The 15968-nt window shown below is 34.8% G+C and overlaps 1 protein-coding gene across 4 annotated transcripts in view; it reads left to right on the forward strand.

The window, feature by feature from the left end:
- LOC126967137 (uncharacterized) overlaps positions 1-15968 on the forward strand; it is a 132407-nt gene that overhangs the window by 114267 nt on the left and 2172 nt on the right. The window contains exons 2-7 of one of the 4 annotated variants that reach the window (XM_050811570.1): positions 7069-7159; positions 7908-8082; positions 9439-9641; positions 10205-10408; positions 10909-13454; positions 15667-15717. In XM_050811570.1, the coding sequence (XP_050667527.1) occupies positions 7069-7159; positions 7908-8082; positions 9439-9641; positions 10205-10408; positions 10909-13454; positions 15667-15717 (3270 nt within the window). Of the gene's footprint in view, positions 1-7068; positions 7160-7907; positions 8083-9438; positions 9642-10204; positions 10409-10908; positions 14657-15666; positions 15718-15968 lie in introns of those variants that run through there. The other 3 variants (XM_050811571.1, XM_050811572.1, XM_050811573.1) reach the window with 3 other exon arrangements.

Here is a 15968-nt window from a genome sequence, read left to right on the forward strand (position 1 = left end):
GTCTTAATATCAAAGCGCAAAGTGTAAACTAGTCGTTATAGAACTGTAGCAGTCAATTTATATTTAAGGCTATTTGCATAGTCTTACAGCACAATCTACAGTTAATTTGAACAATACTGTATTAAAATAGCTACCATTGGTAACCCTACAATGCTAATACTATACCTACATGATATCCAATACGAGACCTTAGATTCAAAGTCTACTATGACTTCGAAAAGATATGCCTCATAAGTGAGAACATGCGCAAGAAATGAGGCCTTTTTCTTCGATTCATGACTTACGTACCTTTATACAAGCGTATAAACCGAAAAGCGACTGTGATCACTTATCATGACGCCCATTCTAGTTTGTCCTCTAATAATATAGAGTTTGTTAATATTTTATCGATCGAACACAAACTGAATTCGTAGATTAACTATGAATGCTTAATGCTGCGTAATACAAAAAAGCTTTACCTTAGCAAGTTGTGGCGATAGAAGTAACTCAATAAAACCGTCGCAATAAGAGAGAATAGTCTATGTTTTAAGAAAACTAACTCCATAACAGACAGTAGCTAGTACAGTGGATGTCCCAGTTACGTCTATAACCCGGATAACAAGTAGCTTTGAAAATGTAGTACAATTAAAGTAGGAAACTGTTAGCGGCACTGCGGTATTTAAGAGAATAAGAAATTTATTCCGACAACACTTTCAAAAGGGTAATGTAGCTTTAATAATGCAAATTGGGGTTTAAAAGCTCATCGAAATGTCTAGATTGTATATATGTATTTGAAATGAAACTATTAGCCTTCAGTAAATAATCACCACTTATGAGCTGTAAAGTAAATTTAGTTTTAAAATTTGTTAATCATTCACACACTACTCAATAGATCATTCTCAATAGTATAATAATATTGTGAGACTAAGAAAGTGAAACTTCGTCAAAGTGAGTAATACGAAACCCAATTATTATTTTTATTTTATACTCACAAAAGTATTTTACATTTATTAACATTAAGTAACAATTACAATCTCAATATATATATATATATATATATATATTACATTTAATTTCGAATAAATCACTTTTCTTTAACTGATCGCGCTCCTCAAGTCGGATCTCTCCAAAAAGCTCAGCAAGTGCGTATTTACCTCCGTGTTTTTATTTTAATCCGCTGGTGTTAAGTGATCACCGCCGCCCACGTTCTCTTGCAACACCAGAGGAATCACACGAGCTTTGTCGGCATTTAAAATGGCGGACGCGTTTCTTTTTAAAGGCACCCATGTCGTAGCGTCCAGGAAACACCGCACAAGGAAGCCCATTCCACAGCTTGGTTGTACGTAGCAGAAGGTGGTATTCGGCTTCAGGAATGTACCTTCATTATTACATTATATAGATAATTATAATAAATACCTACTAATAATAGGAGAACCATAATGAAGCAGATACAAGATTTACTCAGTAACTTTCGCAATTAACGGAAATTAATACCTATCTACTGATGTTATCTCGAAGACCATAATACTAAAACTGCCGCATGCAGCCAGACTTAGTACCGTGAGGTGTTTGCTCTACGTTTTAATTATTGGATGCGAAGGGTTTGATGAAGTATGCTTTATAGGCTCTCCGTAGATAATTACTGTTGTTACTGGCCACTGCTATATTTATTATGCTTGTGTTTTTCTATGTTATTTGTTTGTTGGCGTGGTTTGGTCACGTAGAAGATGAATGAAACTAAACTGACTGCTCAAATATTTATAAGAGAGGTCCTGTGGATGGAAGCACTACGATACAAGATCAGGGTTGGGGATGTACTGCGATCCTTACCAATAGGAGTCGAGATTATCACAAGTAATGGCCGGTTCCAACAAACAAACCTGTAACGTTCGGTAAGATGTTCTGCGAGTAGTATTTGAGAACAGATGAATCACGTGAAGGTTATGTAGATTATAAAGATATCCAAGTCATATCAATCTGCAGATGATTTGATTGTGAAATTTATAGTGCCGTAAGAATGGCATATCGTAATCACATACAGGGCTCGTAAAATACACATATATGCTTAGACACTTAGATCATTTATTCGTCTAGATAGATTATGATAGCTGTGAAAACGTCGACAAAAATTGAGTTTTAAGTTTTTGAGCAATTCACACACACTTCAACTTCTTCACACGCAAATCAATACAAAGTGTGAGTGAAAGACGTACCTTGTCACGCACACTAAAGTATTAAACCTAACCTCTTTTTATCGATTGTCTAACAGCAAGAGGATCTATCTAGAAGAATAAATTAGCTAAGTTTAGACATTCGTACACAATTTATTAAAACACTAATAGATTTAACCTTTGTTTGTCTCGAGAAAAAAAAACAGCTTTGGCTTTGAAGCAATGCAATCTTCGATCAAATTATGGACTGTTTATTGCGGCTAATTGCCATTTCTGAATTTTTCGTTGCATCGTAGATACACAAAGTATACTTTTGAAAGGGGTTTAATTTGTAGTAATTCAATTTAACAGCACCTCCAATAGTAAAATACTATCCGTGGAATTCTTTAACATAAGCGCATAATCCACTGAACGAATGCATCAAAACACTAATCCTTGTAATAGGATCTCCAGTATATAAGCAGTCTCGCTGGCTTCTGTCTGTAATTTCAAATTCACCGACACCCTATATCGATGAAAACCGTAATGCTTCTTAAGAAGCCATTAAGATAGCACTGCTTTAATATGCGGTCCTGTGGTTACACTTGTACGGATTGACTTGATTTTAAGTTTCGTAACAAATGATTGCGAAAATTAAAATTTATGGATTTCATTTTGTCAAACAGATCATTATAATTCAATTCTAATACCTACCTACGCCGTAGCTTGAGCGTCAAAGGGCTTTAAAAAAAAACTTGTTTGCAGAAAATAGAAGATGGATGAAAGCATGTTAACAAATCATATTCACCTAGAGAATATAGAAGTGGAGCTGGGCATTTGATGATCTAATCGGAGATGTGCTATTGTGAACTTTGTTTGGTTCAAATTCGAATGATTACTTATAATTTATTTTAATTTAAGTGTAAGTCAAATTTCTATTAGCGTTATATTTCAAATTTAGTGTAGGGTAAAATTGGCTATTATTTATGTCAAAGTTAGACATTTCACCATTCACCATTACCGCTGAAAATATTTATTAAGTATTTTTATATAGATAACATATTGCCCTTCTTTTTAATCATAGTCAGCATATCATGAGATATCTGCCAGTCAAAATATGTCGTCGATCTTATTTCGGAGATTTGCCAACTAACAGAAATTTTGAAACATACTTTTCTAGACACTAGACTACAAGGTATTATAAAGAAATAATATTCAAGTCATATATAAACAGGAATCAAACACCGTTTACCAATCTATAAATCTAATCTGTCTAATATGAACGGGTAATGTATTTAGCATTCCTCATTCCTGTGCATCGATCTTGTGCTAAACCAGTTACCGTGAACTGTGATACCCGGTGCGGCGTGCCCTTGTGAGTCCTTTGAGAATACTATGACCCACGAGGATCACTGAAGGTTATTTATCTATTTGTTACCGGTCTGGTGTTCTAGGGTTAACATTACTTTTCAGTGTAAAGGTACTGATCTGAGATTAGGAAAAGAAGATTTTCCAGCCCAAAAAGCAAACCACGATATAAGTATATTGTCTCTGTCTTCGTAACTTTGCATAAAAGAGACAAATATACACTGGATCATCACACGGCACACCGCACCGGTTAGACGCCTGGCCACACACTTTTTTACCTCAGACTCTGCACAACGAATTCTAAACTTTTCCCTATAGTAAATATATTATTCCATATTTTATTTCAAGCATAGCCTTAGCCCACACCAGAAAAATTACCATGTATAATACAGAATTGAACTATTTCGAATTCACGTTCAAATGTATATAAAATATTCAAGTTCTCAATTCAGGTTATCTTGGAGTACGCAAGTTATTGCAAAATGCAACTCATTGAAATATGAATCTCTCGTATCGAGCACGAATAGTTGAGCACAAGTTAAGGTTGGCCGCACACGACGAGAACGCACTGAACTTGCGATCCAAGGCCGATCTACAATAGTTTGGACTTGCTCTTCTTATTGTTATCCGATACTACTCAAGCATTCAATCTAAGATGCCGATTTGAATAGGCCTAGTTCTGCGATGCTATCATGGCGCACAATATTGCAAATTCAGTTTCAATGTTGTGGTTAGTGAATATTTAATCTATAAGAAGTAAAGTTATAACAAACTACAGAATGATTAATAGTGCGCTTTGTACACCAGTTCCAAAATGAATGAAATCTGCAAAATACTTTTTAGTTCCTGATAGATAAAAAATCCTCTGAGTAAGACTATTGTTAGGTGTCAGGACTGTAAGGTTTGGAAAGCACCATTATAACTAGTACCGCAAATAATTTATTACACGCGGCAGCAGTCAGTTATATATAATTCATCGTAACTCACATTAATAGTGATCACCATCAAATAACAAAGTTACAGTTGAATCGCTTGTTATATAGCATTGAAAGTTCACTTTATAACTCAGTCACTTACATATACCCTTAAGGATTATTCTCGAGTGATGTCTACCAATATAATAAATAATAAACAATAAACTTGTAACCACGTTGTTTATGCTACAGCAAGTCATATGATAAAACTTCTTTTTTTATTAATTGTCTATATATTTTATTACATTATCAGATTCGTAATAATTTCCATGTAGACGTAACATTCTCTTCAACATAGTAATGCAGTAAGACCACAACAATTGTATAATGTTGACGTTATTGAATAGAGAATGTAATTGAATGTATTTTCCCGGGTTCTGTTTGTATGCAGTCGGCATTGCCATAAGCTATCGGGGACACAAACGTTTTAAATGTATTCACTTCTACGAGTGTGGAATGCTTGTACTGTAACACCGCCGCCCGCCGCCATACCAGTCCCGCTTTCTGTTTATTTAAAGCTATTTATTTTAATTTATTCAATGAATTCATCTCTGGCCTTTCTTTTGAGATGATTTAGCAATAAATTGTTTTCATTTAATTTCTTTGTTCTTATTTTCGGTTCCCTCATATTCCGTTTTACATTTAAATATTTAATCTGGTTAGGTCGTATATGTACTTAATAATACAAACTTGGTACTTTAGTAATATCACGTGCTACATAATATTAAGATTTTATTTTTATATTATCTTGAGCAGCTGTTATAAAGGCAGTATTTTGAATAATAGATGTGGTATTTTAAAACCTTTTGTAGAATAAAAAGTTGACTTTAGGATACTTTGACATTAGACATTAGAAAATGGATGGATGAAAAACCCTTATAAAGTTGACGAGTGCAGTACGCTGTAATTAGGGCCGTATGGCATATCAGTACACTACTCATAAGTTTATATAATATTTTATTAGCCGTTCATCATAATATGGCCGCTTTCAATGTTAAGAGCAGTTGATGCGGCACGACAAGCGGACCATTTGCGTGTTCCCTCACTTATTGTATAACAAATCATGGAAATTTCAAGTGTTCCCACAATTTTATATATCACGAATCTAAATTCATTGTTCGTTCATATCTTTTTTTATGGAATAGGAAGACAAACGAGCGTACGGGTCGCCCACAATCTCTTGCAACACCAGAGGAATCACAGGAGCGTTGCCGGCCTTTAAGGAAGGTGTACACGCTTTTTTTGAAGGTACCCATGTCGTATCGTCCCGGAAACACCGTACAAGGAAGCTCATTCCACAGCTTTGTAGTACGTGGAAGAAAGCTCCTTGAAAACCGCACTGTGGAGGACCGCCACACATCCAGATGGTGAGGATGATATCCTAACTTGTGGCATGTCGTGCGAAGGTGGAATTCGGCGGCAGGAATCAGGTTAAACAGCTCTTCGGACCACCCCCTAGTGATAAATGCGGTAGAAGATTTTATTTTAATTTTATTTAAAATCACTTTGAACGTCAAAAACTACTTACCACCTATCCGAAATAGTAGATATGCCACAGACAGGTCTTCTAAGCGGGATTTTTTAAAAAATTTTAAAATAATATTTTATATTTTCGGAATTACTTTGAAATTTTAGCTCGATCAATTAAAACTCAAAGAATCTTTATGAGGATCAAAAAACTCCGTCAAAAGCCAACCGCGTGAAAATCGGTTCATTCATTCAAAAGACGTTTGAAATTACAAAAAACTTTTATTAAACTTTTAGTAGACATATATTTCAGAATGTTTTTTTCAAATTACTCCACAATTTAATATGTGATCAAATGCATGTTCTGAGTTTTTTTATAAAGAGCTCAAAAAGAAAGAACACCTAACTCTTTGGGCTCGATGAGCTCAATATAACACAAACTATAATCGATCGAAAATCGTCATAAGTACAATTTGAAGCGTCTAGGTATGGAATTAGCAGTAAGTTGCAGAGATAGCCTTTAGAGCAGGGGTGCTCAAACGGTCGATCGGGATCGACAGGTCGATCGCGAGTGCTTTTTGAGTCGATCTCGAGAAAAATATCCGGTACAATAAACTAAAATCGATAATTACTTATCATCTTATGAAAAGTATCACGCTTCAACATCCAAAGTCACTATTTAGTTAAGCTTAGAACTTTAGAACACGTTTGTTTTGTAAGAACCAATAAAATCGCAATTTTGAATAATAACTATGGGTTTACGTTTTCTTAATTTTTTTTATTAATTTAAGTCGAGTTGGTAAGTATTTTGACTTACTAACTAGAGTTTACCGTATAATAGGCATAACAAGTTTATGTTTGTTCCTCGTGTTAACAATATGATTGCAACATTTTCTAGCAAATTATTTTGTGATGGATGTGCTTATGAACATACAGAACATTATCATGAATATATTAAGATGTAACAGTAAAATTAATATATTGTTTATTTCATTAAATTTCTATATGAAAACAATTTAGATGATTTATTTATATGTAACAATTAACAATTTAAGTTAATTCAATTAGAGTAACGATTGACTGTGTACCACAATATTGATGTACTTTCATATAATATATTCTTGTTTCAGCTGAGGGATGCCTGTCAGACTTTGCGCTCCGCAAAGTTCACTACACGGCAACAAAACCCATCAAGAAGGAGCTGTTCACTGTGGAGACGAGGTACGTCGGCTCGGGTTGTTGATGACAGCTTCTTTGTAATTACCTATACAACCGTGTATCACACTATGATTTTCAATACAGTTGTGGGAAATAGTAAAAAACAAAAATTAAACATGTTTATTTCAAAGTACTATTAGAAAATTGCACAAACACACTAATTGAAAATTAAAACGAAACTGGGCAATGGGAATGTTGATCTGAAAATCATTAAATTATAACTGGTTATTAAATATTATAAACAACTATTTAAAATAATTATGAGAATTCAATACAGTCTCATTAAATAACATCCGATCTCTGTCTAACATTTATCCGATTTTATTCCATCTATGAAAACTGTTTGCAGCTAAGTTTTCTCAATTGACTTATAAAATTAATACTAAACTGCAAAAGTAATGGTCGAGCTCGTAAAAGAAAGCCAAGATCACTTAAAAGAAAGATGCCGGTAAACAGATTTAATTTTCGAATATTAATAATAATAATAGCCTCTGCAGCATGCCTTGCTTAACAACTGTGTTGAAAAAAATTTTTTAATAAAAGTATTAAAATGCAGGCGTTTACCTTTACAGTGATTCTTTGTAAAAATTAAATCTTAGTCTAGTTGAATATGCTATTTAATAAAGTAAAATATCTTATATAGTTCAACAAAGCGTTACTGGGATCTTCAGTAAGTGAAAATCAAAACGCTGATTAAATGAATCGTATTAGGTAGATATTTTAAGTTAACCACACAACCTCTTGATTCCAGGCCGTCCAGTTTACGCAAGCTGTACGAGAGGGCGACAACCGACAGAATCTCAGCTCAGATACTCGAGCAACTGAGGAAAGACTCCCAGCATTCCCCCTTCCTGCTGTGCACCCCTGTGCTGAGCACCAAGAGGAGACGCGTCTACAGCAGGGTTGATGATATAGAAACCAGAATTGTAAGTCACGCTCTACTTGTTTACCTGTTCAATCATGCCACTGATTACCAGCACAGGAGAACACACCATAAATCAAATACCATGTGACGGAAACTGTTTTTGTACATTGGTAGGTAGGAGTACAGTTTGAAGTTGTAAATATTGAGTAAAAAGAGTGGCAATGAGTTTCTTGTCACTTCTCATAAAAGATCAACCTTTTTCGAAGTGGTAATAAAAATAAAAAGAAATAAAAACTTTGGACATTCATAAGGGACATTTCCTTAATCTATATGAATAAAGTGATTTTGATTTGATTTTGTATGTACATGAAATATTTGACCTGCAAAAGCAACGATGCAACGGTAACTTCCTCGGTTATACCGGGATAGTGAAAGATTTTAACTTATTGGTTTTACCCCGTTTTTCTAAAATTGAGTTTTCATCAGATCTCGACGTTTTAAGGTCCTAGGAAGCGTTGCTGACGTTTAGGATGGTGTCTGTGTGTTGGCATTCGAAAGGACTTGACCAAACTGAGACTTTTAATACAATTTGAAAAGGTAGATTATGAGAAATCTCAAAACAACTACGATAAAAATAATTTTTTAAATATTTTTTTTTTGGAATAGTTTTTAAACGGCTTTACCGATCTACTGAAAACTGCGTGAAAATCGGTTTATTCCTTCAAAACTAAGTGTGGTTTATAAAATTATAAAATAGGGTTTTATTCAACTTTTATCAGACGAATTTAAGATCGTAAACTAAAAAACATAGAAAGGTAAGTCTTTGAGCTCGAAGTGCTCAAAATAACACAAATGATATTTTTTAGCTCAAAATCGATATAAGTTCAATTTGAAGCGTTTAGGTATGGAGTTAGCGGGAAGTTGCAGGGATGGTCAGGGTCAGTCGTTTACCTATTTTTTTTATAGAGAGAGGGCAAATGCGCAAAAAACCATGTGATGGGAATGGAGAGTCAACCGCAAACCCAGGGGTCAAGAGCTCTATGCTTGAAGGCACCTGAGTCCTATGACTGATGATCACATTGATGTCTTTAAAAAACAACTGTTCGATAAACAGCATCGAGTTTTAAAGACCTTGACTTGTTAACAAACTTTCAAGTTCTTATTTAGTTTTATTTCAACGCGTTTTAACGTTTAACGGACGTTTACGAACAAGTCTCTGGTGTGAATGAGCGCTTAAGGCCGGAAACGCTTTTGTGATTTGTTTTGTGTTAAAAGAGAGCATGAAGTGACTCTCAAATGTCTTGCAGACTCGTTTTTCCTCAGTCCGTGGCTAACTCCAACAAAGTCATGGTTCAACTAAGCTGTTTTTAATTTTAACATTGATTGTATAAGAAGCACTGTGTTTCAATATCCCCAGCCGACAGTGGTGGAGCAGCTGCGCAAATGGACTTCACGTGAAGCCATGGGAGACGTGACAGTCCTTCCTGACGCATCCATGAGGATCGTGAGCAGCGTCACGCTGACTCCAGACGAGCTATCGGAGTGTGGCTCCGGCGACGACGAACCCATCGACCACCGGCTCCCGAGTCCTGAAGAACAACTGCGAATCATTGCCTCTAAGTAAGAATCTAGAATATTTTAACGGATATTATAATATTTCGATACTTACATAATTATTATAGAAATCAGTCGAGTCTTTTAGAAGTAAGGTACTGTACTGACCTCTTTCACTCCTATGGACCCTATTTTTCTTCAACTTCTATAACTTTCTATAACTTCATTCTTTGATGAGTTATATTTTAAGCCGTGAGCCGCAGCATATGTCCCACAAATAGAAATAAGCTTCCCAAGTCCTCCGATTGATATTACAACAGAAGATAATCTTCTCTAAAACAACAGGTTTCATCTATGTGGCATTCAACGTGAGTACTGCTCAGTTCCTCAATCAAGTGATTCACTTAAAGATTAAAGAAAATTAAAGAAAACGGGGACCTCCGGTTACCTCCATGTCTAACATCACATTCTAGCTGATATTCTTCTGACAGAGCATTCATCCACCTAAGCTGATTTTATTTAATGTATACGAATACTTTTACCGCTAGGTGTAAAAGCTTTAAATCTGTCATTTATAAAAATGAAATGAGAATATAAAAATATAAATTTAACAAATTTAATAATTTCAGGTTCACTCCAGAATTAGTTGCAATAGACACGTCCGGAAAGTTCTTCGACAGGATGTGCACTTCTAGAAAGTCACTTCACATAGAAACAGGCTCAGGTGAGACCGACACGGTGAAGCGGCGGACTCGTAACAGAAAACCACGGGGTAAAAGACGAAACACCATTTCGGGCACTGATCAGAAAGAGCTTAGAGAGGCTATCGCTGGGTAAGCTTCTAGTCTGCACTATACTACCACAGGTTACATTATCTAGGACTCAACTTATATTTACATTTTATTCATATCTCATGAAATGCATCAAATAATAAACCATTTAAATTGTTTACTTCTCTGATACAAAACAACTAATTGAAATTTGTGTAGATAATGTAATCTAAAATTGGATATAAAAATTAAAATCACCTTAACGTGTGGATAGCTTTTCAAATTTAAATCTAGAGCACTTGTGGATAACAAAATATTATGTGCTTTTGTCATAATAAAACTTTGTTCTTTGTTGTCGTTGTTCACTCATATAATGTTAACTGTTTTAATTTATTTTTTATGCACAACACTAATAGTGCGATTATTATTAGCTTCAAAATAATAATTTTAAATTAAATATCTTAAAGGCTTCTGCTGTTACAAGACTAAGCAGAAATCCTTAAAGATCATACCAACTGCCTTTGGCGTGTGACTAATGCTTTGCTTGGTTTGTTCTATCATAGTGATACTTCAAACGCTGTGGCCTCTGAAGAAATGGAAAATAGCAGTGTTGTACGGTCTCAGTCTAGCGATCTTCTTAAGAGTTCTATTGATCCGGTGATAAAAAAAGGACACTTCAATAGCCTCAAACAATGGGGTAAAAATAGACTTAAAATGATAGGAAGATCCCCAAGCGCGAGTAGAGATAGTTTCAAAGATGCTGCTAAATTAGAAAAGAATAAAGAGTCGATTTCTCCGATTAAAACTGAAGAAGTTAATATCAAAGAAACAGTAACGTTGAGAAAGAAAAGACCAAGTGAAGAAGATAGAAGATCTCATCAACGATGCGCCTCATATTCATCTTCTGAAAAGAGTATAGGCGTCCCATGCAATACACAAACAACTGCAACTATAAATAATGGAGTTAAATTAAGAGCTACGTCAACACAAAGAAGATTGCGACGAACTGGATTAGGCAAAGAAGAACCACATTCGTCGAGTGGAAATTGGTCTGCTAGTTCGGAATCTGGTAGAACAAGTATTGGTTCTGAAATAACAACCACAACCGTACCCCCCAAAAGTACAACTTCAGCTGGAACGTCGAACAATTCACTTAATTATCATCATGCTCCACCTAGTTCAATAATCAGTAGGCGAAGATTCATTAATACTTCTGGTTCTGGAAGTGTTACAAGTGAAGGCACTCTCACTCCTGACATAATTCATGACTTGCATGAAGATCTAGAAACAAGTTCTGAATTTTCGTGTGATACTGAAGGATACTATACATCATTCCACATGGATTCCGGCTTAAAAACCTTAAAGGAAGAAGATCTGTCACCAAGTACGCCCCTTCACACTTCCAATGCGTTATCAAATTCTTCTACTAGCCAGAATTTAACAGCTGAAAATGAATATGAACTGTTTGGAAAAGGTTCAACTAGTACTACCACCAGCTCGGCAGGTACTGTATGTACCACGCTTATGGCGGCAGGGAGCGATAGATCTTTGGCTATAGGTCCTACAGTGCCAGAAAGGAAAAGTTCACTATCAAAAATAAATCGCAGCAGAAATAACAGTGTGCATAGTGCCAATGCAAGTTTGGATAGAGGTTCGAATTCATATAGTAAATCCCCATTCAGCAGTTTACGTTACAATGCTATGAAGTCTTACGCAGATAAACATATTTATAACCAATCTTCGCCTGAAATTAATAATGTACCACCGTCCACCGTCACTGTATCAAAATCTATAGGAAATCATAGAGAAATAACTGCTGTTGCTGAAGTACATACAGAAACCGACATAGAAAGTACAAAAAAGAGCACTGGCACAAGTTCCCCAGACTCTGGTCATAATACCTCAAGTTCTCCAATTGAAGATTCAGTATCCAGTGCTCATGGAAAAAATAGTCTTTCAGAACACGACTACTCAGAATCTTCTGATTTAGAGGGAACTGATCGAATTGAAAGAATAAGATACAAAACCACTATCAACAGTTCACGTATTCCATCGATGTGCGTAATAACTCCTAGTAATTCTGACGACGAAAGCGATGCGACTGCTAGGGGATCAGAAGTTAATAATAAATTACAAGATGATATGAAATCTGAGAACTTCAAATCAAGTAGGCCTAAATTAGATTTGCCATCAGACGATAAGATTAAAGAAATAAACGGTGGGTATAAAATACCTAAGACTCAAAAGTCATCGTTGCAGCCGTTTAATAATTTGATGTGTAAACTGAAAGGTGTATTGCCGCATAAGTTGACTCACAAAAAATCTCCCGTAGCTAAAGAAACAGATGACAATTATATTTTTGATACAGGAGACTATGTAACTATAGCTGATGTCAAAAATAATAACCAAAAAATGTGTTTAAATAGAGGGACATATGCAAACACAGACATTATTGGAAAAAATCTACAGTCAGTGCTATCAGGAAAACCAGAAACAGAATATGTATCACTGAACGAGCTCCCCAATTGTTTAACTGAGAGCAAGGATTATTTAGACCATGGTTTAGAAGAAAAACCATCAAAGTCTTTAGAAGAGATTCAAAGAAAAGGAGCTAAAGTAACACTTGATTCACATGGCCAAGTAATATATTCTTCCGATACATTAAAAAGAAAAAAAGGCGCCCATACAACTTTTGAACCAGGGCCGTTTGTACAAGAGATATCGCCTACAACTATGATCATACAAAGAGAAAATGCAGATGTTATAACAGTATCCGATGAAACCAATTTTCCGTATGAAATTCCACAGACTTCTAGCAAACCAACATCACCACAACTTGGTAAAATGATAATAAAAGCTCCCTTAGAACCGCATGGCGCTATAACTACAGAATTTGTAGCTTTTCCGCCCCCAAAGCCGAGCACTATAATAACTGCTACACCATTAGCTGAAACACGCACTCTTGCCAATAATAATCATAATGTATCAATAGCCAATAAACATTCAGATCTTCCAAGAGTGGTGGATGCTATAACTAGAACAGGAGCTTATGTAAATATACATGATGCGGAGGGTGTCAACTTGTCGCCATCAAAAGATGATGTAACAGGTAAGAATTTTAACTCAAATTTACGGAGCACTGTTGCCGTTTGTTCTACTGTAGAAAGTGTTGAGCGATCCCCTAGTGTAAGCGAAGAAATTACACCTTTCATTCCCAATTTCCAAACTCCAATAATGCTTAAGGGTAAAGGTGATAATAATGGGAATGCATCGAGTAACAAAAAACTAGCTGAAGTCCTGAGAATATTTTCTAGTAAACCTAATGATGAAAACGCGATGACTCTTATAGCTAAAAATGGTAATCTTAAATCAATCAGTAAAATTAAACGTAGTGATAGTTATAAACTAGCCAACTCTCCTTTAATGCCCATAAAAAAATTATTAAAACTTGAGGGTTTTAGCAATAATGATAAAAAAATAAATTCTCTAGAGATGATTCAGGCAGAATTAGCTGCAGATTTACTTCGCGAGCAAATAAATTACCCAGCGACTGTATCACCTAAAGCAAAACAGAAACAGAGGTCTGTTTCTGATAATATTAATAAATGTGAATGCTTGGATAAGAAATCTTATTACGACGACGAGAAATTTGAGTCTGAATTATCTGCTTTAAATTTCAGTCCATTAACAACTCCTGTAACTAAAAGACACACTGTTTCAATACCGAATAATAGAGACATTGCTATGGATGTGCTGACAGCCATATTAGATTCTGATCCTGACAATGTATGCATTCTTCATTCACCTCCTTCGTGTCCACTCACGCCAAGTAAAGTAACTGTACCTGTAGATTCCCCTTTACATAGAGCACGGATATTGTCTTTATCAGAATCTGACCATGGTACTGAAATATGGTAAAAAAATGACTCTTTTGTTACCCATCTTAAATACGCTTATTGTAGTAATAAATTATTCTATTGTATTATTATTAGGTGGTCTCTTTGGAGAAAATAAATTCGGATTCCGTCCAATATTTAAGTAAATTAGCTTTAAATACGTCTTCCTTGCCTTTTTTAGTCGTGTTTTAGATTAGTTTTATGTAACTATGTAGTATGAAACTTATACTACACATTTGTCACTTTTATTATTGTATAATAATACTCCATATCGACTTATAAAATCAATGCATGGGCTTCACAGCAATATGCACAGCTTTATTGATCATAATGTGTGTAAGTGCATGGTGTGATACTCTGTGTGTTCTTTTTGTGTTTTTGTAAATATTTGTTTTAATAGAAAATTTATCAATTAACGCACTGTTCATTTATTTTCACTCCTTCTCTCACCCTTTACCTTATCATCTTCACGTGCACTGAACATATCACATTAAAAGTGCTGTTAAAATACCCACATAACAGATTTAACAGAACTTAATCAGTTAGTAATAAGGACTCAATATATTTACAGTTCAAATAAATAAAATATCTAATACTGTAACAGTTATTTATGCAACTGTTGTGTAATAAGGGGTATTAAAACACGAATGTGGATGAGTGTTTTAATACCTAATTATCAACAGTTGCATACAAGACTTTATCTACACCCAGAATATGAATCCTCGAAAAGGTTCTGGAACAGTTAGCTTACTGCTAACACCAAAACACCAGTCCTAGTAGTAACCTAATATCATTCATAACTGATTATATACAAATAAACTAAGTATTAATGAAACAATTATTTATTTTAGTAGTAATTTACATTTTGTATACTTCAATAATTAAAATTCACTCGAATATAATGTTATTTTACAGCGTTTAAAATGAATAGCTCATTTTTTGTAAACAAAACAATAAAAATATCGAAGAAAAATGGCAGGGATTCGAATAACCTACTTTTTTTTACGGCGCGCGACATACTGATAGTGTGGAACACGCGTAAACGAAAATGTTCTTTTTTGAAATTCATACAGATACCACGCATCGAGCAATAAGAATGTGGCTGTCTGTTGAAACACTTTGAGCATGAAGGGATCGAAAAAAAAACATAGGAGTGTTGTTATGAAATTCAGTACAACATTACAACACTCGTTTGGATGATGTAATGGTTATTAGAACATTGGGTGTTTTAATATTGGCAATAAACTAACTGTTTCAGAATCTTTAATAGAGGATTTAAAGCATGGGTGTAGATAAAATTGTAAATAACACATGCACGGGTCACGCGCGGTGATCATCACACATAACATTACTAATTTTGTGTAGGTAATATCTCAAATTGCATCAAAGATAAAAATTCTAAAACAAAACATCGCTTTTACACAGTGAACAAGAAATCTTCGAACGGTTTCGACATTACCGTCAACCTCTTCAAAGGTAAATTATTGTTGCTTTTTAGCATGCTCCATGCCATATTTTATTTTAACCCTTCTAACCCTTAACCAAATTTCTTATATCTACTAACAAATAACTAACTGTTTGGGTAGGGTTCAGTTCTGTAACAATTCGTGTGTACTGTGACTTACATATTTATTTATTTTTCATAAAGACTAGAATGCCATGCACTGCCAACATGTATGATACTATAAGGTGACTGGATCCATGTCAAAATAAAATAAAATGATAAG

Source organism: Leptidea sinapis, chromosome 12, assembly GCF_905404315.1.
Source record: "Leptidea sinapis chromosome 12, ilLepSina1.1, whole genome shotgun sequence".
Taxonomy (NCBI): Eukaryota; Metazoa; Arthropoda; class Insecta; order Lepidoptera; family Pieridae; genus Leptidea; species Leptidea sinapis.